Genomic DNA, 24,784 nt, shown 5'->3' with positions numbered 1-24,784 from the left:
GAAAGGTCATACCGACCCGAATAGACTCTAGGAACTTCATACTCCCGCAACAAAGCATGTCTGAAAAAAGCAGCAGAGCAACCAAAGCCCACCAATAGAATCAGTGGTGTAAAAATCATACAGACCGAGTCGACTCAGGCAAAAAGGAGGGAAGACCACAGAACAGGATACCCCCACCCAAGCAAATTGAAAAGGGAAGGAGGAGACAGGCTAAGGATCTGACCCTCATCAACTATCCCGTAACCTGCGTAGGGCCGCAACCTATTGGGCTCCAAAAGGATGAGCCCCATCAAATGGCATGTCGATCAAGGCTGATCAAGACCGACTGGACGGCTCCATAAAATCCGGACACCCGGAGCCATGCGTTGCAACACAATGCCACAGCAGATACCATGGCCCACCCAATGGAGTCTGAGGAATCTATTCCACACTTGATGAGCAGTCTGGCTGCCTGACGACCATCTGAAATCAACTGATGCAACTCACTTGTTTGCCTCGGTGAACAAGGGTAAAAGTTGGTTCAAAGATTGCCACAAAGTATGGAGAAAATGACAGAGGACGCAGACTGTATTAGTGGAGCGTAAAGCCGCACTAGTTGAAAAGTCCGCTCATGCAAGAATCCTGTACCCTGCTCTTTATATCAAGGGGGAATGAGAGAGAGGTTCCCTATATCAGGGGACACCATGACGGTCTAGACCACAAAGCTGTGATGAGTCGGCTGCCCAACGAGGCATCGTGTTCAGGGCAGAGCAGTATGTTTGGGCAATGATGCGGTCCACTGGCACACCTGACTCAGGTTTTGCCCATGCCCCCAACAAAATGTCAGTAAGGGCCTTACAAAAAGGGAGCACCGGCTCAACCGCCGATTGGCCGGGATGAAGGCCCTCAATAAGAGAGTCTGTAGCCTTTTCCACAGGAGGCAGAGTAAGATGCAAGACAGCCACTCTCCTCAAAACCTCTGCCAAAGAGCAACTGGCTTCCGAAGCAAGGCCAGGAAGTGACAAAAGGGAGGCAGCAGCGGACAAATCTAGTCCACTGGCTTCACCCAGCTCTGCAATCCAGCTGTCCAACCCAGAAGGGGACACTGGCTGCTCCAGGGGTGTGGAATTTAATAAAAAATATCTACTTGTCCATGGGGCAGGTTGCTTCATAAACCTACTTGTCCTGTAACAAAATCCACTTGCCCCTTTGGTGCCCTGTAGTGCAGCGACAAATAATGGCAGAAATATTATATAAGAGCTCTGATGTAGCCGCTCCGATTATGCCAGGGCTCATACCATAGTAGTGTTTGAATACTTGCTATCCCCTTATGCTGCCATGTTTCCGCAGATCTACATACTGGGGCTGAAGCTAGTGGTAAGCAATCGTTCCAGGGTTAGAATGCACTTTTGAGTCTCAGCAAACCTACTAACTTGGATGTTTTAAGGGTTTTCAACAGCTCTTCTCTAATCTTTTCCCATACTGAGAAATGTTGGAAATTTACTCCCGAACAATGGCAGAGGTAATTGGGGAAAAAAGTGGTTGGAGTTAAAGTGAACTTGCAAACACTCAGAATTTCGCATGAGTAAATCTACACAATCATATTTGCTCATGCTAAAATGCAGTTCACAAATATTTACTAGGAGTACTATTTCTCATTCTATTTCTGTAAATTCTTGGGACTTTGCTAAAGCCGTATAGCTTCACTTAATGCAAGGACATATACCAAGGGTGTACTTTTGAGACTTCTTTGAGGCCCCTAATTTGGTGTGGTGTTGACCATGACCTTTTGTGTTTATTAAAATTCTATCTCTCTCTCTGTCTCGGCCGGCTTCACTGTGAGTGAAATAATTCTGCTCTTTCACAAGGAGTGCATCTGCACACAAAGTCGTTCTGTTCAGTGGCAGTAACTACTGTGGCAGTGTGTGCTTTTTGAGACCAAATCTTTTTTTTTTTGCTGTTGCTAATGTTTGTTATATTGGTGAGTGCCCCATAGCTCCCACACCAATAAGGATTTACAAAAACCATGGCAAAACAAGTCACACATTGACCAAACTAAAAAGCTGACCACCAATTTCAGACCAACTGGCTTAGCCAATGCTTGTTTATTTTTTTCCCCATAATCTAATTGAAACTGGCTATACTGATTTTCCATTATGAATATTTTTGGGAAATACTAGCATGCATCAACACTTGTTACTAAATGATGCTGCAAAGAAATGTAACCTCAAATTTTACAGTAGTTTAGCAAAATGTTTATTTTCTGCTTTCATTTTTTTATGAACATTTTATTTAGAGCAAAGCAAAGCTTTCAAGCAAATATTTGCATCAAATTAGACAGCTTTCTGGGAGCCTTATACATAGCGTCATATTGCTAAACTTTGAAAACGTGTGTATACATTTTTATACTGGAACCACTGTCAGTAGTGGAGTTGGAGTTTACATTTACTCCGAATGCTCATCCTAATAATAAAGGCTTTCAATTAATGAACCATAGCAAGTTTGAACACCATTAACATATTGGCAAAAATATTACCTTAACTGCAGACAGTGCCGGTACCAGATCCATAATGTGGTACTGCAAACTGGCTGCCAAAGGGTTTGTGCTGCGGGGGGTTGGGCCTCATCCCAAGGAGGAAATATACATGAAAACTGGTTGCCCGTGACCCCAAAAATATGTCCTGGGCATCGGGCTATAGGAATTCCACATATGTGAAGGGGGTCACCTACTCACAACCTTCCCCTAACAGGTCTTGTGGATCCTCCACAGAAATTACCAGCGCCGCATCCGGCTTCATAAACTAAGTCGAACGGCATCGTGGCAACGCTGTGCCGACATCCACCTGGGAATAAGACGTGAGCCGGTATCTGCGCAGATATCCGGAGCCACGCGAAGCCGGCTCTACAGTGGACACCAACTCTAGCTCAGTCTACTGGCGCCGCCATGACTGGCACCATAATTGCGATCGGAGCCAACCGTCATCGGTGGCCCTGAAGAACCGTCCACCAGCACCTCAGAGTCTGAGGCTGGAACAGCCGCCGAGGGGCGAATACACCGGCGATGATGCAGTTACGCCACCTACGACCTACTTGGGGCCCGCTGGTGCTCCAGAGGGAGGGGAGGGCCCGAAGACCAGAAGGAGAGCCTTGTAGTACTCCTGTATCTGCTTCCAGGCTGCCCCTGCTCTAGGGAAAACCCAGAGGCTCTGAAGTGACGCCAGAGCAGGAGTCTCAGCACTACGGTGAGAGACACCTTAGCTATCTATATCGTGAGTCGAAGACGCCATAGAGCCCCGGGCCTTCGACCTCTTGTGACGCTGTTTACCGCGTGATATTGACTGAGACTGGGAAAGTTGCTGTTGACCACAGGGTGAAGAGCAGCACTCCCGGGAACGACCTCTGGCCGGGGAGGAAGACTGACCACGTGAGCTGAAAGTCAATTATATTGTGGAAACCTCCAATATCCTTCGGAAGTGAGTCTGAAGGACGATGAGGTGTAGGGGACGGTGTTGGTACAGCATAATCATTCCATTCATCCGCAGGCGGAGGAAGATCATGGATTTATCCCTCCTCAAGCTCTTCTTCAGAGGTGGTAGGATCCTCTCTAGGAGGAAGACGAATTATGGGACGCGGCATAAATTTGGGTGTAGCAGGAGGCGGTGGTGGTGTCAGAGGAGGCGGGGGGGGGGGCACTGCGACGCTGTCCTCTTGAGGAGGAAACCTTCTTTTGTAATCCGCCAACATATTTTGTAGGTCCACTATCAGGGTCAGAGGCAGTTGAGCAGAATGTTGCCTTGGCTGTTCAAAGTATCTGAATTGATGATATTGTGTATGAGGGACTGGATACTGTTGAGAGTATTGCTCCTCGTCATAGTCTTCATCTTCTTCCTGACAGTTCACGTTGAGTTCAGAAGGGCTATGCGCGGCCCCAAATAGACCATCATCTTCATCAGTGTCTTCCACATCTAACAGATGACTTAGAGGTAATGGAGAACTTTTTGGTGTTCGAAATTTAATCTCTGTAGCTTGTAGGAATGAAGTTTATGGACCTGAAGACAAAATTGGAATTATCGTCGACGATGCAGTCATTGAGGTCGACGACAGTATAATTGTCGTCGTCGACGGAGTCATCGTTGGCGGTGATATTGCCATCGAGGATGGAGTTGTCATCGACTGTGTAGCTCCCGTCAACAATGAAGGAGCCGTAGACGATGGAGTCATCGTCAATGTTGGGGTCTTCATCGACGTCGATGTCTTCGTCGATGATGAGGTTTTCGTCGATGGTCTCGTCCATGATAAGATCTTGGTCTGGTCTCTTCCTCAATGGAGTCGTCGACGATAGAGGTAATGTCGACGGTGTGGAACCTTTAATACTCGCCGAAGTAGTCCGCGCCGTCGACGGTCTTGACGATGATAGAGTCGTTGTCGCCCTCATTGTTGAAGTAATAGGTGTCGATGGCAAGCTCCCATTACACACGACATGCGGTGAAAATCTGTGGGAGATTTAGCCTCTCTTGGGAAGGTTCGAGAGGGTGCTTTTGCTGATTGGTCGTGTTTTGAGTTTGGTCCTTTTTATAAAAGGGGGTTGATAGGCTATCATGGAGGTAACCATGTATTCAATAGCCTATGGAATTTATTATTTACTGCTTTATTATATGTACTGTGTGACTCCCACTTCGACGACGGGGAATGATTCAGGCATGTGAATATATGAAAGATACCCCAATACTGGACAAGATCCTCCTTTTGATCCCGTGGCCTCGATCATGCCAAGTGAGCAAGCCAATAGAATTAGCGATAAACCACTGAGTGGCATATTGCTCAACAGCATGCTTGCCAGTAACATCAATTTTCTTGCTCTCCCGATCTGCAGGGGCATTTTGGTGCGGAGTTGAGGTGGGGTGTTGAGTAGCTCTCTTCCTGGCTGTGAGAACTACAAGTGAATCAGGGGTTAATTGACCTATAATGTGGGTGACGGGTGAGTCAGAGGGAGAGTTTTAAACTTCTCAACCTGGGGCGTGGTGACTGGCTTTCGCGGGCTCCTTGAATATTTCACTGGCAGGTTTTATCATGCCCTTCCACATAATTAGGTATTGGAGGAACCTTTGAGTGAAGGAGAAGGTTTCTAGAAGAAAATCATCCTCCTAAGGTGAGGAAATATGAATTTTTATGATCAATTGTGTCCCCTATCTAGACCCCAACGGCTCCATGTACATGCTACAAGTACATGTATGTTCCCTCCACTTCAAGCTATGAAGACGCAAATACAATTGTGTCCAACGTTAATATGTCCTCTTTCAGATCTGCCATGAATGGGTCAGATATTCCGTTCCTAAGTATGCCTTGCCACCGTCTTTATATGGTGTACTTTTCACGTTTTTCAGCTCTGGCAAGTTAGGCCCTGAATTCTGCCATCGAGCCTTTTCCTGCCTTCTGCCTCTGAATGCTCCAGCCTGGACCTGCATCTGTATCAATGACCTTTGTCTTACTTCCTGCGCGGCTAACGGTGCCTGGCCCGGCTTGTTGCCTGCCAAAACTGTATTCAGCCTTCAAGTTATCTGCTTCGCTCCTCGAGAAATACATTCCTGCATGGAGAAGGAGGAATTTAAACATGACCCATCTGCAAAGGAGAAAGCCTAGCCTTTCTGTCTCTTTTTGTGTGATTACAAAGCTCACGTCAGTGAAAAGCCCATAGCCCCCGTGCAAGACTTCAGCAGTAAACGAAAAAATAAATGCCACATCGGCTCTTGGTGATGAGCAACCTATGTCACAAATCAGTCCCTGCTCCAGACATCGGATATCAGATAATACAAGATGTGCTGGTCGTTCTGACACTGAAGGCCTCACTCACTGAAGGCCTCACTTCCAGACTTGTCCGGTTGCATAGCAACCCTCCCCACGTCAGTTACACGTCATGCTCGAGTTGAGCACAAGTAAGGCAAAAGTTCCAGTACAATTCCAGCAGATCACGCAACCCCCTCCAGGTATCCACCCACACATGACAAATTACCCATTATCATCAAGTGGACGCCCACATGGACGCCCACCTTCACGCCTACTTACACGCCCACATGCTCTTATCTCATTCTCTCTTGCTCTTTTGCTTACGTACAATTGAGAAATGTATATATACTGTACTCTGTGAATAATGTTTTGAGAATATTGAGAATACTTTTGAGTCCCTTCCAGATGGTAATATTCTCCCTTTGACTCGAGTTATTGGAATAAAGCCCTTTATGAACCTGATACCACAGACTCAGCCTCTTGCTTTATGCATGATCCTATTTATATTCTGAAATACATAGAGCGTAATATTTTATTTACGACAAAGGTATGAAAAGCTGCTGCCCTGTGTAGCATTTAATGGTATGAGGTTGTGTAGTCAGGTTGAGGTGGTTTGGTCAGGAACAAATCTGGGTGTGTCAGCTAGGGGAGCTACCTGGTAGTCATTCCAAGGGTCAGGAGCCAGGGGACCATATGGCGGGTGATATGGGATGTAGGGCGATCCTGGGCTGTCCACACCCCTGAATGGCAAGTTCCCTGTGCAGAATGTGTGTGTGTGTGGTAAGAGCAGGAGGAAGAGGTGGAGCAGGAAGAGAAAGAGTATGAAGAAGAGAAGGAGTAGGAATAGGAATAGGAGAGGTCTTAGAAGGACCAGGCACTAATTTAAAAGTGCCTCTGTAGTGATGGAGGCTTTTTGAGTGTCGGCTCCCAAGGAGGGTTGATGGCCTCCTTGAAAGTAACTCCACTGGTTAGGGACAGAATAATTGGGTGGCTGAACAGCTTTAGCCACGATCTGGCCTGTGTCCAGTTGTATATGAATCCTCTGCTGGATGGCGTTTTCCTTTGATGACAACTGTGACGGAGCCGAAAAAGGTTGCCGCCCAGAATGCCCTGAGGTGGATCTCGCACTGAAGATTTTGACTCAGAGTGTGGCCGAAAGGGCGTCTTCGGATCCGGTGCCGAAGTGGCAGTCAACATCAAGGGGTTAGGCTTTAAAGCGAACTTTGGCGCTGAATGTATTGAGGGAGATGGATCTGGTTTGGTAGTCTGATGCTGATCATGGCCCTGAGGCAGTGGTGGCCCAGAGATATCACATGAGGCACAATGGCTCGAGGCTGGTGCGAGGGGAGATAGTGGTACTCCGGCCCTTCAGTCTCGACATCAGACTTGGAGTCAGCATCAAGAACGCCTCTACGATTTCTGCACCAGACTCACTAGGCTGCTGCAGGGCTTCTCCCTCCTCCTCACCGAAAATGTCCAGGGAGTCTTCCTCTCCTCTGCGCTGAGCCATTGAGCTTTATGTTGCGGTACGCACCATACGCCACATAGGACTCTTCTCGGTGATCCGGAGACAGGCACAAGTTAGACACCATGCAAATCCGTCCCTGGGAACTTGGCGTGGCAAGTTGGGCAGTACCGAAAAGGAGACTTTTCCATCATGTGAACACTCAGCTGCGGAAATGATGGCAGTTGTGAGGAGCAGAGCCACCAAGTGGAGATTCATTAACCGCGAGACGGACTTGAAGCAACACCCAACGGTAGAGACAGACGAACAGCGGGATTGTTTGGACCAACGAGTAAAAGTGCCGAAGGCCTGGTGAGAACGCATGGCGTCAAACCAGAGCTCCTGTAGATACGTCTGAACCAGATGGCGGAGAAAAACAATCTGAATATGGAGAAGATGCCCATGCGCATTTGTCTACAATAGGTGGAGTCACAACACTTAGTGACTCAAAAAGACTTCTTCGAACAAAAACAAGTTGCACACATCCAAGCCCAACACTAGATGGCAGGAATATGCACAGCTTGTGTATCTGCAGCTACACATGCCACAAACATTTATATAACACACGCACACAGACAGACACACAGACAGACACACACACACACATCACCGCTATAGTTTAGGTGAACAATGATAATTGTTTTAATCGTTTATTACCATTGGAATGTCTTCAGCTGGACCTTGGAAGTTATTCTCACTGTCATCCATTGACATTTGATGTGCGTCTTGAGACTGAGGAATGTGGGACATTTCTGCTTTGGTTTTATACTCCAACATTAGAATAGTGGGTGGAACCAAAATGCTTAAAATCACCTGCAATAAAAGCAAAAGGTTAAAAAAAAAAGATTTTGTACAGTACACCAATGCAGCACTGTTTTGTATACAGAAACACATATGGGAGCTCTCAAATATGAAAATAAACTTTGACCATGTTTCTTGGAACAGACACAACAGCCATGCAGACCGATTTAGATCAGAGATTCACAGCAATACACAGCGAAAGGTATGACGTGCACCGACATTAATACTTACAAACTGTATTATATAATTCACCTTAATACCAAGTCTTTGCTAAGTAAAAATAACAACCACAAATATCTTCCATCAAGAGAGGTGAAGCATGATATCACACACCTCTTTGGTACACAGACTGCCCTGTGCCAAGAGCAGGCTCAGTCTGTAAGAACCAATCTTGTTATAAGGCAGTGTCCTCTGCAGAGGACCAATGAGCTTTGTGGACTCCAAGATGCACTTCTCTGCCAGCAAGAGCTGAATATGTTGCATTTTTGCTGTTTCACAGGGCTATTGAGAGAAAGTGCCCCATGATTACTGATGCATTATGTGAAAGACTCATAAGAATTTCTAGTTCTGCCCAGACACCTAAGGGTATTTGCATGCTTTACAAGCTGCTTAAATAAATAAATAAATATCCACATTGGAAACCACCAGGCGTAAGGTGAATACAAGACCTAAAATATAATATCACAATACACAAACAAAACATATTGTTACGGTGTTATGATCATAATGTAGCAAAAGCAAACAGCATTAGCAATGAGGGTCTTTAAGCCATAGGTGTATTGTGGGCACCATTGTTAAGAATGTGTATGAACACAACAAGGTAGAAAACTGGGCAACATCCAACTAGAACATAGTGGACACCTGCTTCAAAACTCAAAAGGCACATATCAACTAACTTAAAGAAAAATAGTATGCAGCACGATAAGGTGTAAGGTAACTGCCTTCCAGTAAAATGAGAGTCTGGAGTCACGACAAATTTTATGCAACAGCTTCTGCAAGGGATGCTTATTTGAGATGTCCTGCTCCTTCTCTGTTTAGTTCCACTAAGTAATGACCTTGCCCCTGATACCTAGAGAATGATTTAAAGGACTGTAGCTCTCCAAGCTACAGAAAGAAATTCTGTGCAACTCACCTACGCTAGTCTCTATCTGGCATTTCCCCTTTTCCAGCGGGTCCATAAGGAACACCACACCTTTGACAATCTACTGCCGTATATTCAACAACCCTAGCTGTACATTAGGCTAGGGCCGTGCATCCAGATCAACGAGGCCCTAATATTTGGGAGACTTACCCTGTTGTGTGCGAGTTGCTATGAGCTAAAACACCTCCTCTTCAGGCGATCATGCAGAATCCCTCAGCCACTCTGTGGGTCGCAGATATTACTCCATCATCAAACCCGTGATATTAATAAGCACCGTTGGCCATTCTTGGGTCAGTCTGGCTCTACAGAGTTGTATTTACAAAGTGCTAGATTTAAAGCTTGTAGATATCTTTGATAAAAATACATATAGATCTCAAGCACCCATTAGACAATACCCTTGATCTCATGAACACTATCTTTACCTGCTTGGAAGCGTATGTGCTAAAAACAAACTACTTACCTTGGGTATCGCCTTTTCGGGTGGATACTTCAAATGCATATTCTTCACCCTGTGCATATTCCCCAGTGTCAGACTGGATCTAGAAAACTCAAAAGCAGTACCCCTATGGGCCAGTAGGTAAAATCCTGTGGCTCTACGCTGATGTCGTTCTACTCTGGAAGTGATAAACGGAGCCACATATAGGTGCCAATCATGCACACTGATGTCAGTTTCTTTAGAGGCCTGTCCGCTCCCTCAGACACACAGTTCATCTGCATACTGGTATGGCCAGTTTGCAGATTTCTAAATTGGGACCGTTTTAGAACGAAAACAAAAAAAACATTTCACAGAACAGGGAGGTGGGACGGTGGTGAGGAACGGGCGGTTATATAAGAGTATCCACCAGAAAGAGCTTCACCTAGTGAATAGGTACCAAATAGTACCTCCCTAGGTAGTGGGATAATGGAATGGCTCAGATCAAAAAGTCCAGCAGGACTGATCAGGTGAAATAGCCATCCAAAAGGACCCGAATGTCCAGGCAATAGACCTTCGTGAATGTATGGAATGATATCCATGACAGGCACTCTGCATGCCAAAGCAAAAGTAGTAGCCTTGGCTTGAGCAGGATGTGCCCACAACACTTCTAGGGCTGCTTTTTAGCTTGTGTGCGGAAGATTTTAATGCAGAGGACTATGCATCTAGAGATGGTTCCGTTCTGCACTGCCTTGCCATTTTTTGCTACCGAGAAGCCAAAAAGAGCTGACTGCCCACCCAATGATCTCTGGTATAAGCAATGTAGAAAATGAGCGCTCTCTTAGAATACAAGCAATTGAATATTTCCCTCCTTGTTCAAGGGGAGAGGCGGGGCAAAGAAGGTTGGAGGGGTGATAGTCTGACTGACAAGAAAGGTGAAACTACTTTTGTTGGGAATGCTGCTCAAATCCTCAACACCGGTTAGTCTGGAAAAAGGGTTGTATAAGGCAGCTGGACTGGAAATGCTTGGAACTCACATGACCAGCGGAAATTATTGTGACCAAAGGAACGTTTTAGGTGCGTGAAAAAAGGCTTTCAAATTGGTATGGTAATTGCAACGTAATTGAGACTGGTATAGTTGCCATGAAGTGACACAACTTCGCAATATGTAGTGAGCGTGTTGCTCTCTCATTACTTTACATCGGGTGGCCAGAAAATACCTGCTACTATTGTTAAATGTTTGATTTTTCTTTTATCATTCGATTTTTATTACTTTTCAACAGAAAATTTGAGCTGTATATAGAACATTGGCCAATGGCGTCATTCCAGCTATCAGTATTACACGCAACAATCGTGGGGGATTAGCCCCTGTACATTTGCAAGAATAATCGTATATAGTGGTACAGGATAAATAGCTCTAGTTGAACAGCACTACTATTTACATATACAAACCGTCCAGGTACAGTAGAATCATGATTCCTTCAGTGGTGGGGTATTAGTCTGACCAGCAAGAGTCTCTTTACCCGCCTCTTCAAAGAGGCCTATTGGATGTGTTATAGATACTCATCTGTATTGCTGGGACAAATGACTAGGTTGCAAATTGCCTCTGTTAGAATCTTGGCGGTGTGGGGCTTTTGGCCTCTACCTTTTCTACCTATTCATTCCATGCTTCTATACTTCTTTCGGTTCTCTCCCTTGAACTGAGTATTGAATTCAAGGCTTTTTGCCAGATGTTCAGGACCAGACATGGTTTGGTCCCCTTATACATTCAAGGTCTGGTGACGCCCTATGTGCCTATTAATCAGCTGAGATCATCCAGTCTCACTGTTCGCTACACCCAGGTGTCGTATTGTCCACATGAAGGGACGCTCATTCGCCCTCTTGGGCCAGAAACTATGGAACTCTCTCCCGGCTTTTCTGATGAACAGTCACTCCTTACTTACATTCAACAAGAATCTGAAGACATAGCTTTTCAAGCTGCCCGCTGCGGCTTCGGTCAGCTGCCTGCGCCGGGAGACCCTGTGTGGGAGCTGCATGCATAAGTTCGGCATAATAATAATATTAATACTGCCAGTGACCTTTGTGCTGGGTGTGAGGAGTTTTTCCCATAACATACGACTGGCAAGCCATTGTTGCCCAGTGTCTTACACCCGGCTATTTGATGGACCACTGCATTGAATTTTAGAAAGGCAGGTTCCTCGAGTTCGAGACCCTCTAGTCTGGTGAGTCAGGCAGTACCATCCCATCTAGACAGCGTTTCCGGGGTAGAGTATAATACGCTCTAGTAGTCTTTGAAGGTAGCATTGATGCCCTCTTTGGTTATTATAACGTCTCCTCGACCAGTACGTATAGCCTTTATGTGCCGAGCAGAGAAACCAGCTAGCAGTTTACCGGCCTTGGGTGAGCATAAAAGGTTACCTGGTTGCCATACAACTCAATCACCTCCCGTTAGTTTTCTCTGTTTCCGCGCTGGGTCCTCAGCAATCTCAAAGTGGCAGACTCTATAGCACATGGCCCCATAACCGGTGGTGTGCTCGAGACTTTGCTATTGAGGAGGCTGTTGTTGAACTTCCTGTGGGCCTTACAACATTACCAGTATCTGCTAAATGTTGCTCTCACAGAGAGTGCTGTGCCTCACTCCTCTTGTTATCCTTAAAGCCTCTCCTGGCAAAGGTAAGGGCTCCTGCCCCCATCAACTGGCTGTGCTCACTGCTATTCCAGGGAGTTGGTGTAGATGGGCTTCATTTCATTCATGATACCCCTCTGGGCAAGCGCCACAAGTCATTTCCCCACTCACTGCCTGTCACAGGTGGGAAGCTGGTGCGGCCTTAGGTTCCAGTTCTGCTCTCGTACCATGGCTCCTGTTTTGTGCAGGCCTCAATCAGGCTGGTGATCGGCATCTGGTCTTGCTCTGGGGGGGATGGATTAAGGCTGCAGTTGTGTCTGCGCAGTTTGGGGACTGCTGCTGCCACTCTTCCCCACTGCCCTCCCACCTTTGGCCCCCAGGTTACTCTGAGCAGCCGTTGCGGATCTCTAGAGTTCGGTGAAGGGGGCAGAGGCAGCGAGCATATCCTCAAAACGGTGTGCCCTTTATCCCTCTCATCTCAGCAACCGCTTACGTTCGCGATGTTGGAATAGGCTCCACCGAGGAGGCCGATCACTGTGGAAAGTCACTTCTGCAAAACAAGGTCAGAGCTCCCTTTCCATGTAGCGGCTCATGGTATTACCGGCCTCAATTAGGCCACTGCCACTTTTAGGTTTCTGCCATATTTGTGTGTGGAGGAGGGGTGAGGCGTACGAGCATGTATCAGGCCCCCAGATGCCCAGCTGTGTCTGCCCGTCACCGTGGGTAGTTAGTGGGGAGCGCTCAGGCTGTAGGATGTTGAGGAATTATTGCCTCCATCTTGGACACTTCCCTTGTTAGTTGTCCACATGGCAGTGGTGTTGTTTGTGAGCATCTATACCAGCCTCTCTTTGATGGTTGACAGGAAGGCCTTCAGTGCCAAGCAAATTGCCCTCAACTCCAACATACTGATGTAGACATTCCTCTGTTTGCCACCTCTCCAAGATGGCCTCACCAGCAGTGATACATCCATCGCCACAATCAGTTTTGAGTGGATTATGAAGAGGGGTCTACCGCTGGCTGAATCAAGGTCGAGCAGCTACCCCAGCAGACCTTTTGCAATCTAATCTGAAACCTGGATGGAATCTGATAAGTTTCACCTACTGAGACTTCAGGTTCCACAGCAGAGGCTGCACATAGCACCTGGCATGGTCAATCAGCAGGATACAGGAGGCCAACATTCCCAGTCAGTGGTGGCAGTCATGGCTCGCGGGGCGAAAGGAAAGGGTGTAAAAAAAAAAAAAATACAGAAATAAACACTTACCTTGCTGCCGCATCTCACGTCCCTGCTCCTGCTCTCCTCGTCGGACTCGAGGAACAGGAAGAACAACCAGGCTCCCCTCACCAATCACAATGCTGCAATGCAGTGTTGTGATTGTAAGCATCCAGGCTCCACTGAGCAATCACAGGGCTGCAATGCAGAATTGTAATTGGTCTGAGCATCCTGGTTCGACGTTCTGCCAGGGAATGGGGCCCTTGGCATGTTCTCCATGCAGGCTGTAATGCAGGCTGCATTGAAAACAGGGAAAGTGTGCATGACTGTTTTGGGTGGCCCGGGGGGGGGGGGGCGGCCAAACAGTCATGTGCACTTAGGAGTGGGCAAACCACTCCTGCCCCGCATCGCCCACCTGCCGCCCTGCAAAGCCAGTTCTGATGGAAACATAAAACGATATTAACTCAAAGTTATTATCATTTTATGTTTCCTTTACTTTGCACTGCTTAAAAGCAGTGGGGTGACACTCCTCTGCCATAGCAGGGAAGCTGTCACTATGCCCAGTACTCGCAGAGTCATCTACACTGAATTCCAGGACAGATGCTGAAGCACTTGGATCATAGCTTGAATTCCCTGCTCCAGGGGAAAGGCTTTAAATAATATTTTACCCAGGACGTTATGGTGAAGGAGTCCGGTGTGACTAAGAGGCATTGATAACGAACCCTAAATGTGTTAAAAGGTACGCTGTGAGGTGGTCTATGACTTCCTAGGGCGAGCCTGCATTCTACAGCTAGGTAGCGGAAGGGACCAACACCCGACCTTGGAAGGTGTGCTGCAACCACCAACATCACATTCATGAGCACCAGAGTAGCAAAGGTGAGGCCAAAGGAAAGCACCACAAACTGAAAATGCTCCTGGTCCACCATGAATGACAAATAACGCATGTGGGCCAGCAGGACGGGGATGCAAAAATAAATGTTGTTCAGGTCCAAAGCTCCCACTCAGTCATCCGGATCGAGGGCAGACAGAACCTGAGAGTGTCTTCAACTTGTCCTTTCGCAAAAAGGAGCTGCGAGGGTGACAGTCTTTAATGGGCTGAAGACCTCCATTGGTCTTCAGCACCAGTTCCGGCTTCCAAGGCAGTAACTTTCTTTATGGCCTCTTTGGGCAAAATGACATGTGCTTCTCGGTCAGGCATTTTGATTTAGCTAAAAGGTGCAGCAGGGTAGAATGGAATGGGAGGGAGCGGCCCCGGTGGATAATTAGGAGGACCCATCCTTCAGAAGTAATATCTTGCCATCCCTGAAGGAAATATCGGATACTAAAAAAATCAATAAATCTGGGGCTTACAAAGTACGGCTACAAACCCGTGTAGGTCTCAAAGCGTTGGGGAGGGGGGCGGGGGGGGCGGGGGGGGATTGGGGGAAGGGGAGAGGAGGGGGTGCTGCTGGTCTCTATGGGTGTAAAATAAATCGAGGAGCCAGGTCTTGAGGTCCTTCTTGAATGGGGTCAGCGATGCGGATGGCCTGAGGTGGAAGGGCAGGGTGTTCCAGGTCTTAGCAGCAAGGTAAGAGAATGAACTTCCACCAGTTCTGGTCGTGTGGATCCTGGGGACGGAGGCTAGGGTGAGTTGGGCGGAACGGATGTTGTCTGGCAGATACCTGGAATGGGCAGCAGTGGATCAGGTATGCTGGTCCTTCGTCATGGAGAGCTTTGTAGGGGTGATTGAGGAGCTTAAAGGTAATTCTCTTTATGACTGGTAGCCAGTAACGTTGTAGGTGTTGCATGATGTGGCTGTGAGGGGGAAGTCAAGGACCAGTCTGGCTGCAGCATTTTGGACGTTCTGTAGTTTTGTATGCTGATTCTGGGGGACGCTGGCATAGAGTGCGTTGCCTAAGTAGAGTCTGCTGGTGATGAGTGCGTGGGTAACAGTCTTTCTGGATTCTGTGGGGATCCATCTGAATGTCTTTCGAAGTAGGCGGAGTGTGTGGAAGCAAACTGAGGAAACTGTGTTGATTTGGCGGTTCATGTGAGCGATGAGGCCAGTATGATGCAGAGGTTGCAAGCGGGAGCCGTCGGGGTGGTGAGGGGTCCCAGAGCTGCAGAGTCATCCCAGACTGAAGGGGAGGGTCCCAGGATGAGTACTTCTGTCTTGTACGAGTTGAGTTTGACGCAGCTGTCTTTCATCCAGGTGGAAACGGCCTTCATTCTGCTATGGAAGTTGGTTCTGGCGATTGTGGGTTCGCTGGTAAGGGAGAGGATCTGCTTGCTTTGGAAGTCAGATTGGTTGGTGTCCAAGGCATGGCTCACTTGTATGAACGTGGAGAGTTGGGCTTTTATGGCCTTCTCGATGACCATGGCTGGGAAGGGGAGGAGGAAGAATGGTCTGAAGTTCTTGAGGTCCGTCGGGTCTGCGGATGGCTTCTTCAGCAGGGGGTTGATCTCGGCATGTTTCCAGTCGTCGGGGAAGGTGGCAGTTTTGATGGAGTAGTTGATGGTGTGGCGAAGCTGGAGGGCGATGACGGCAGCTACTCTGTGGAAGATGTGGTAAGGGCTAGATCTGACGGGGCTCCTGAGTGGATGCTCTTCATGGTCTTGAGTGTAATCTCTAGTCAGCAGGGTCCAGCAGAGCACGGTCTGTTGGGGTGCAGCATGGCTGCGTGACGTGTTGGCGGGCGTAGTGGCAGGGTCTGGGGTGTCAAAGCTATTGTAGATCTGTCTGATCTTGAGGTGGAAGAAGGAGCGGTGTTTGTTGCAGAGGTCTTGGGAGGGAGGGACGTCTGTGGTCTCGCTGTTGGGCATTGACGATGGCAAAGAGTTGTTTGCTCTTGGGTACGTTGACACTGATTCTGTAGGGCCGCTTTCTTAGTGGTTTTGAGGAGGTGGTGGTGTGTGTTTACGGCGGATTTGAAGGTAGCGTGGGTTTTCAGGGTTTGTTGTTCCTCCATCTCTTCTCATGCCTTCTGCAGGTGCGTCTGGACTTGTGGAGGGAGGGAGTGAACTGTCCCCTACCGGGTGGCTGTGTGCCGTAAGGATACAAGAAAGTGGTTCTGAAGATGTGGTTGAAGCGGAGGTTGCTTGTGAGCTCAGGGACAGAGCGGTCCATTGTACCTGATGGCCTTGGAGCTGTCTCTTGAAGCAACATCCCAATGCCCAAAAAGACGGAGATGTTTGCTGTGCCAGAGGCAGGGTGTGACATGGACAGTATTAGAAGGCCCTATTCACCCCGAAATGATCACAACTGTTGGTGAAATTACCTAGCAGGTAAGAGATCCAAGGAGTGAGCTGCGACGCGACTATTTGAATGTATCTAGGAATGAATTTGCCTTCACACAAAAGAGGTAAAGGGCATCAAATAGCATATCTGTTAGAGTCACTTCAGGCTGGCCTACCACCAAAAAAATACAAACCAACAAAGGTATAAAGCAAGGATGTATATTGGCCCAAATGCTTTTTAACCTGTACCTGGCAGATTTACCGGATTGTTTGGCTGAAGCCCGAGTTTTCCCCCACTAAATTTGCTGGAACTAAAAACCAACAGCTCCAATACGTGGACAACACAATATTGCTTGACCAAACTCGGGCTACAGCAGCTACTAACAGCATTGTCCTTATACTGCAGAGAAAACAATCTAAAAATGAACAAAGCAAAAACTAAGGCAATGGTAATTTTCAGACAAATAAAGAGGAGAGGCTCATGGCATGTTGAATGTAAACCTATCAAGATAGCTACCACATACAAGTACCTGGGAGTGTGTATAGATCACAAAGGAAGGCAGTCCACTCACATAACTGCAATGCAATGCAAGGAACAGCTCAATCACTAGAGGGGGGCCTTTTGCAGAGCAAGGAAAGCCATGAGCTCACCAGATCTTACTCCCTTAATCCGTGCAATGGGGGTAAACTTTCTACTGTCAGTGGCCCATGGTGCAATAGCCTTCAAATAAAAAAAATGAAAACAAAAGAGTATTTTTTCTACAAACTTCCACCTCCCACGCGCAAATCCGTACGGAATTCAATTTGTTATCACAAAAGCCAGGTTCATAAAATACTGCCTAAAAGTCAACCAAACGCGGGGCAACACGCTAGAGAAACTGATCTGGTCTATAATAAGTAGCCGAGGGTCAACATGGTGTGAATTTTTAACACACTGCATTGAAGTGCTGGAAGCTCATGAAATATGGTCAGTCTCTATACCCACTTCTGCAACTGCAAAACTCCTAACAAAACAAGCACAGATAATGTCGGCCGACAGTGATGCACTAACTCTGAAAAAAATAAGTCATGGAAGCTGGGTATCAAAACTTTACAACAGCGGCGGCCTGCCCCATTACCAGTCCTCCCCCTAAAAACCAATAGCGAAGCACAAAATAATGAGATTACGGTTTGGCTTGATTCCACTATTGGCCTACAAGTATGTATGAGGGTACAAAGAGACTACAGCCATTCAGTGCCGATCATGCAGGTAGAAGAGGAATCTTTAATCCTTATATTATGCATCTGTGAGAAAATACGCTCTTTGAGAATATACTGGCTTCGCCTCATTTGGTGTATTTTTAAATGTATGGACATGTCAAGCAGCCCTGGTAGAGTGCATGAAAGGCGATACAGTGCAGCTGGTGGCACGCTTTATGAAATTCTTGTCTGCTGTGAAAGCCGCTCTGGATTCTGATAATCACACAGAACTATACTCCATTATGCTGTGTCAATTGTTTTAATACGAACGTTCTTATAGCTGCTAAAGTGGTGTCTAAATTTACTCATCGCCACATTAACAGGATGATATTCTGTCATACATCTTTTTAGAACACTGGAAATGATGCACTTTCTATTGACTTTAATTCGGTTAGTTTGCAATCATTTTAATTGTGCGATATAATCTATCTATCTGTTAAGGATACTTGGACACTCCCAAAGAAGTAAAGTGGACCTCATGCAGCATGACACCAGCAGAGCTAAAGCATGACTCCACACTTGTGCCAACTGCCTGACCCAATCTGTTCTGTCCAGGCCAGATGTTATCCATTCATCCTGAATAGTTTGGGCTAAAGATGCCAGTAGGTCGCCTTAGACCGCTGGTAAGATCTGGCCAACCATGTCCCATAAAGCATTGGTGCAAGGCTCAAGGCAGTTGCTGGCAATTACGGTGTGTAGCACATGGCAGGCAGGAGAAAACATGCACTTGCAAAAAGGTTCCATCAGTTCTGATAAGTGTCAGGTGGGATCATAGGAAAAGTGATAGGGGTAACTGTACTGATGGATGCTGATTCACCAAGCTCACTGGAGTTGGACGCTGTGTGAGAAATTAAGTGTCTCCTGGAGCTGGTCGGTGGCAATGTGCAACCTGCCTATTGACTGGGCGGGCTAGAACATGGTTTTGCCCATATGCCCAAGAGTGTATGCATAAGGGCCTTATTAAAGGGCAATGCAGATTCGGTAGGTGCCAGGCCAGGGTGAAGGATCTCTGTATGGACATTATTCCTAGCTTCCATAGTATGGAGCTGTAGGTCAAGGATATCCACAGCCCATCTGATCACAAATGCAAAGTATGGACTCTCCTTTGTGGCAAGACAATAGGGAGAGACAAGTCAGATGCCTGGAAAGTTGTACAAACCACTGGAATCTTATAATACGTCATTCTAATTATCCTCATCATTATTGTGGGACAAATGTATCCTCATCATAATTCTGGCTCAGTGGCCACACAGTAAGGGTCATGAGCTACATTGGGTCCAGACTGCAACCTTTGCAGAAGGCGAATCAAGCTCAGCTCAGAGTTGGAGACCACTATGGAGTATACTTCCTCGACAGTGTTTATGTTGAAGAGACTAGAAACAGGGTTGAAGTCAGCACCAATGAGGAACCTTGTATTGGTTTGGGTTCATGTGGGTGCAGTAGTCACAGGTCTTGTAGTAATATTCCACCCCCAAGCACATCTAAAGGGGATCTGTCACCAATGTGCAATAGTCCCCACAAATCTTAAAGGTATGGATGCCAGCATGCATGGCTGGCACATACATGTGGCTGCATTCATCACTTCTAAAGTGAAACAATGTCAATGTGAAGCTGCACAGCCCCACCTACTGCTTTGGGTTTGAGAGTCAGTCTGGTGTCTGAGGAATATTTACAAGGTGTGGAATCTGCAGTTAGAAGTATCCATCAGAAATGTGTATACTTGTACACCTTAAAAGCGAATTTACCAACTACATGCTTGAATAACATTTCTACTGTTCATGTCAATTGCATAATTAACATTTTTACAAGTATTTTATTTACAAAGCGACTGGTAAAAATCCATATACCATAATATATCCTTATCCATACCTTATACCACGAATTCTTCCGCATGTTCAGCCGTCCCATCCACATGTCCGAAAGCAACATTTGAGTACAAGTGTGAGCTACAAATGGCCTCAATCTTGATGAAACTGCGAGTTTAAGGCAGGTGGAGTTACTCCAATTTTTAAGCTCATACATAAGTAGTTTCATGGCCATAGTTTCATCTTGCCTAAAAGAGTGTTCGAGAAGCTCAACAGCCAGCTGTCCAAAGTCGCTGCGGAAAATAAACAATTGGAAGAAACAAATATTGGAAATATATTTTATGTTGATTAGGCAGAAGAAAAACATTACTTACTCTCCACCTCTGAAGAGCATTTCATGTTAAGAAGCTCATAAAGTAAACAATTTAGAAATAATTCCCATCATGCTGATTATCTTGCCTTACTTTAAATGCTCACTACTTCCTAACTGAAAGGATGGGCTTCTCAAAAAGAAATGAGTCTATTACAATGCTGACAGAAGATCCAGCATAAGCATATTCTCACTAGTGCATCAATTTCTCTCATTCATGCATCAAACCCACCACATAACTGTGCATCACCAACGTTTGCGGCTCAGTTCTAATGTACTTGTAGTACTGCATATGCCTTAATAAGGGAAGAGCTGGTGGATGTTATTAAGAAGCAAGAGAGAGAAGTCCGATTAAGATCTACATTAAAATCTCCGGAAACACATTGTCTGTATCTGCTTCACATACTGCTGTGAGAAGACAAGAATCAGATGGGAATTGCTCAAAGACTGAATGTATCACTCTGAGGACCAATGGACAGACTATCAGCTTTAAACAGTAGCTCTGTCTCTAACAAGGTAAATGTATTAGGTTTTTAACTATGAATCGAATCTCACCTTCAACATACAACAGGTTGGCTGTATCATCAACATCTGCTTACATCATCTAAATGTTTCCAATTCTATTCTGCTTCTCTTATCCTATTCATATAAAGTGTTGGTGGCTGGAGGTAGTTGGTGGTGTTCTGTCTCTTAAGTCCATACAACTTTCCTTAGACCAAAATGCCTTTAATTGGCGCCAACGCAAGCCAAATCATGTTATCCACCCAAAATGTGCTCTTCATTAGCTCACTGTTTGTGATTGCATTCTTTTAAGTAGTCCCACTTGTTTCCAATAGACCCCTCATATATTTTTGGCAATGAATTTCCACCTGTTGCCCAGAATATTGTGTAGTGTCTCTCTTTGATATTCCTAGTATGACAAGTCAAAATGCAGAAGATGCTTTTCATGGGAAGGACCAATATTTTAGACAATGCTCGAGCACTCATACATCAATGAAGCTGTTGCTCATTACAACATATCTATCCATAATGCATTTCAGGTTTTGGTCTCTTGCAATTTTATTTTCTTCTTTTGATTATTCTTTGAAATACGGGCACAACCTGGAATACCAATTTATATTTTATCTTCTCCCCTACATGATCGGGACGGAATTACAACCGGCACAGAGGTTGACAGAATTAACTTGCTACGTGACAGCCCGGAGGAAGTCGTGGGTTCACTCCCAAATGACGAAACACGTGGTGGCTGGAACAATCAGAAGAAGAAAAAAATCACAAGAAACCAAAACCTGAAATGCATTATGGATACATATGTTGTAATGAGCAACAGCTGTATTGATGTACGAGTGCTCGGGCATTGTCTAATGTATAGTTCAGGTCCCTTGGGATCACACTTAGGGGGCACAGGTGATTTCCCCCTCCCTGGAGCACCATAATTACTACGTACCTTGTGCTACCAACACCGCTAAGAGTGAGCGCCAAAACCACACGGGACATTATCAACCAATTTAGAGTTTGAAGTACAAAAATGTGTCCTTCCGTTGATGTGCTAGCTCGCTCTCCTACCGAATTCGGTTACCTCAAAATAATAGGCTTCGAAGACAGCATGTGTAAGACTTGCATTCAATCTAACAAGCTGCCGAGAACTTCCTTGCCATAAACTGCACCTTCAAATAAGAGGGCTTACGAAAGGCATGCGGAATAGCCAGATTAGCTGCCATACTAAATTCCAGCAATGAATGCAGGTTTCTAGAAAGCTACAAAGGCTGCTTTAGATCAAAAGCTTCAAGCATGAAGTCAATGAGGTGTATGGTTTAGTCTCAAGTCACAGGCTATTGATATGTATCAAACTATCTGTCAAGAACGGTGGTTTCCAAAGTGGGTAACACTGCTCCTGGTAGCGCTGGAACAATTGGGGGTGAGGGGAGTAGCATGGGGGGCATTGAATAACAAATAGAGAGTTGGTGGAAGCATAATGTTTTTTTTAGGTTGGCCAAATAAGTTTGGGAATCACCTGTCTAGAAATAGTAGATTTGCGTCACTTCTGAGTATAGTACAGGTGAAAAAAAGTGATTATTTGACTTACTAAAAGCTGACGTCCTTAATAACTAAATTTTAAAAACTGAAAAGTATTTCATGGCCTAGGAAAATGTAAGACCCTGGCTGAAAATCCAGAAAAGTAATATTTTGCTTAAAATTGAGTTCTGTCAAAATCTTAAGAATAAAAGGCAGGACCTGCTTTCATTCAGCACAACGTAGCCTTTGTGGAAAATGAAGTATGAGGGCTTAGATAACTATCTTTATCGTGGACACTCTGTCTAACTACAGATTCCTTCCTCACTTTGTAAATATTCCCCAGGCATCAGACTGGATCCAGAAACTTTACAAAAAAAATCTTTATCGATTATATCGTTACAGTCACCATTCCCCTTGGAGAAGCAGCAGCACTTCAGAGAGGCAATTTGAATGCCTTAAAATTTATGTGGCTGATTGCATGCAACAAGAAACTATCCATAACACTACAGGTGGCCAACTCTTTTTGGCACGCCTTCCACTGGAAGCACTACTCAGATTGGCATGAATAGTGTGCAGATCTCTAGATGAGACCTTTTTAGATGAAAAAAGAGTCCAATTCACAAAACGGGAGTATGGCAAGTAACTTGTTCTCTTAATGGATACTTCTAACAGCAGATGCCACACTTTGTGAATAGATACCAACGCAGTACCCAAGGTGGTGAGTCTGTGAAATAGCAGAGACTAAAAAGCATTGCAGGACCTTCCAGGTAAAATGCCCTTCTTGATGGGCCCAACTGGTGCTTCATGAACATGTTTATCAACTCCAACGTAGTCGTCTGACAAATGTCCAGGACAACAGGCACTCTGAGTGTCAGCGCAATGGTAGCAGCTGTAGACATGGTGGAGTGAGCCCAAAAGCCTTCTGGACGCTCTTTTTTCATCAATGTGTAGCAGATCATTATGCAGAGAACAATTCATCGGGAGATGATCTGTTACTGCATCACCTTGCTCTTCTTCGTCACAGAAAACCCCTTAAAGATCTCATCGTCCAGCCAATGTTTTTTGGTATGATTGATGTAAAAAAGAAGTGCTCCACTGGGGTCCAAGCTATGGATTCTGTATTGCTCTTTCGAGGGATGCAGCAGAGTAAGGAAGTTGTGAGTGTGATGGCTTGACCAACATGAAAAGGCATTACCATCTTTGGTAGGAACCGAGCTTGAGCCCTAAGCACCAGTTTGCCTGCAAAAAAGGTGGTATAGTCAGGTTGGTCGGAAGGGCCTGGAACTTCACCCACCTGGCATGTTGTCATAACCAGGAAGACCACTTTAAACTGAGTGTGCTCAATGGACAACTGTACAGTGGTACACATTAGGAGCATGAGAACCACATCGAAGTCTCACAGTGGCTGCAAATCTTTTAAGAAAGGCATCAAAACTGGTGATAAGAACAAAGATAGTTCGTCCAACAAACATTAAACAGTTAAATGGGCCCACATTAAACCTTTAACTGCATAGAGCAAAATTCTGCTAGACCAAAAACTAGCACAAAAGACAGTTTTGCTTGATAGGAGCCCAACTAATGAACACTGCACTAAGGGCCATATGTAGGTAGCCCAATACCGGTCGGTAACGGCCGATTTTCGGTAAAAATCCCGTTACCGACCGGTATTCAGGCTGTTGGTATGTAGGGGGGACATTTCAGGATTCGGTAATTTACCGAATCGGTAAAATTACCGAATCGGTAATTTTACCGATTCGGTAAATACCGAATCCTGAAATGAGTTGTAGGGGGAGTGTGTGGGTGTAGTGTGGATTCGTTATTTACCACCAACTATAAGTTGGTGGTAAATGACGAATGTCTTAGGAAATGCATTATTTGGCCCTTAGAAGTGTGCAATGTGGCAGACATACATGCCCTTAGGGCATGTATGTGTGCCACATGTGCACACATGCAGGAATCAGGGGTGCAACAGGGTGTCACTGTGACACCCTGCCACCCTTGATTGTGCTCCCCCCATTACCAAATCGGTATTTACCGATTCGGTATTGGTAACTGGCTTCCCATTGATTCCTATGGGCCTCCTGGCCCATAGGAATCAATGGGAAGCCAGTTACCATTACCGAATCGGTAAATACCGATTCTTAATTACCGATTACCTACATTGCATTTACCACTTCATAAATACCGAATCGGTAAAATTCGGTATTTATGAAGTGGTAAATGTAACGCTACCTACATAAGGCCCTAAATCACAAATTTGTATCAGCGTTCTGCATACATTGATTTTGCTGAAGGATCCCTGGTTGTCAAAATGACATCAATGACCTTGGTAGGAAGATCAAAGGAGATCATCTGTCACTGCTCAATCTCCATGCGCAGAGCTGCAGGTTGTGCAGGTTTGGATGTAGAACCCTATCCTGTTGCAGCAACAGGAGAGCCTCCAAAATGGGCAGCCTGATCAGAGGATTGAGACACAGGCCAAGGTCTCCTCGCACAATCCGGAACCACTAGAAGGACTTAAGCCTTGTCGTTACTGATCTTAATCAGAACTAAGGGCATTTGAGGTAGCACAAGAAAGGTTTACTGGAGTCCTGTGCTCCACTTTAGATGGAATTAGTCTCTGAGTGAGTGTGTTCTTGGGAACTAAAGCGAGGAAAAGTGCTGACATTGGACATTCTCTG

At 45.8% G+C, this 24,784-nt stretch overlaps 1 protein-coding gene across 2 annotated transcripts in view; it reads right to left on the bottom strand.

Moving 5' to 3' along the window:
* The window catches only part of TRPM7 (transient receptor potential cation channel subfamily M member 7), a 2,096,104-nt gene that overhangs the window by 1,131,804 nt on the left and 939,516 nt on the right, over positions 1–24,784 (bottom strand). For both annotated transcript variants that reach the window (XM_085644243.1, XM_085644244.1), the window contains exons 17-18: positions 19,782–20,010; positions 7,925–8,080 (exon numbers count right to left, since the gene is read on the bottom strand). In XM_085644243.1, the coding sequence (XP_085500369.1) occupies positions 7,925–8,080; positions 19,782–20,010 (385 nt within the window). The remainder of the gene's footprint in view (positions 1–7,924; positions 8,081–19,781; positions 20,011–24,784) is intronic.

Source organism: Triturus cristatus, chromosome 3_1, assembly GCF_964204655.1.
Source record: "Triturus cristatus chromosome 3_1, aTriCri1.1, whole genome shotgun sequence".
NCBI classification, from domain to species: Eukaryota; Metazoa; Chordata; class Amphibia; order Caudata; family Salamandridae; genus Triturus; species Triturus cristatus.
Note: the sequence above shows the minus strand (reverse complement) of the source record. Positions and strands in the feature narration are given on the sequence as shown.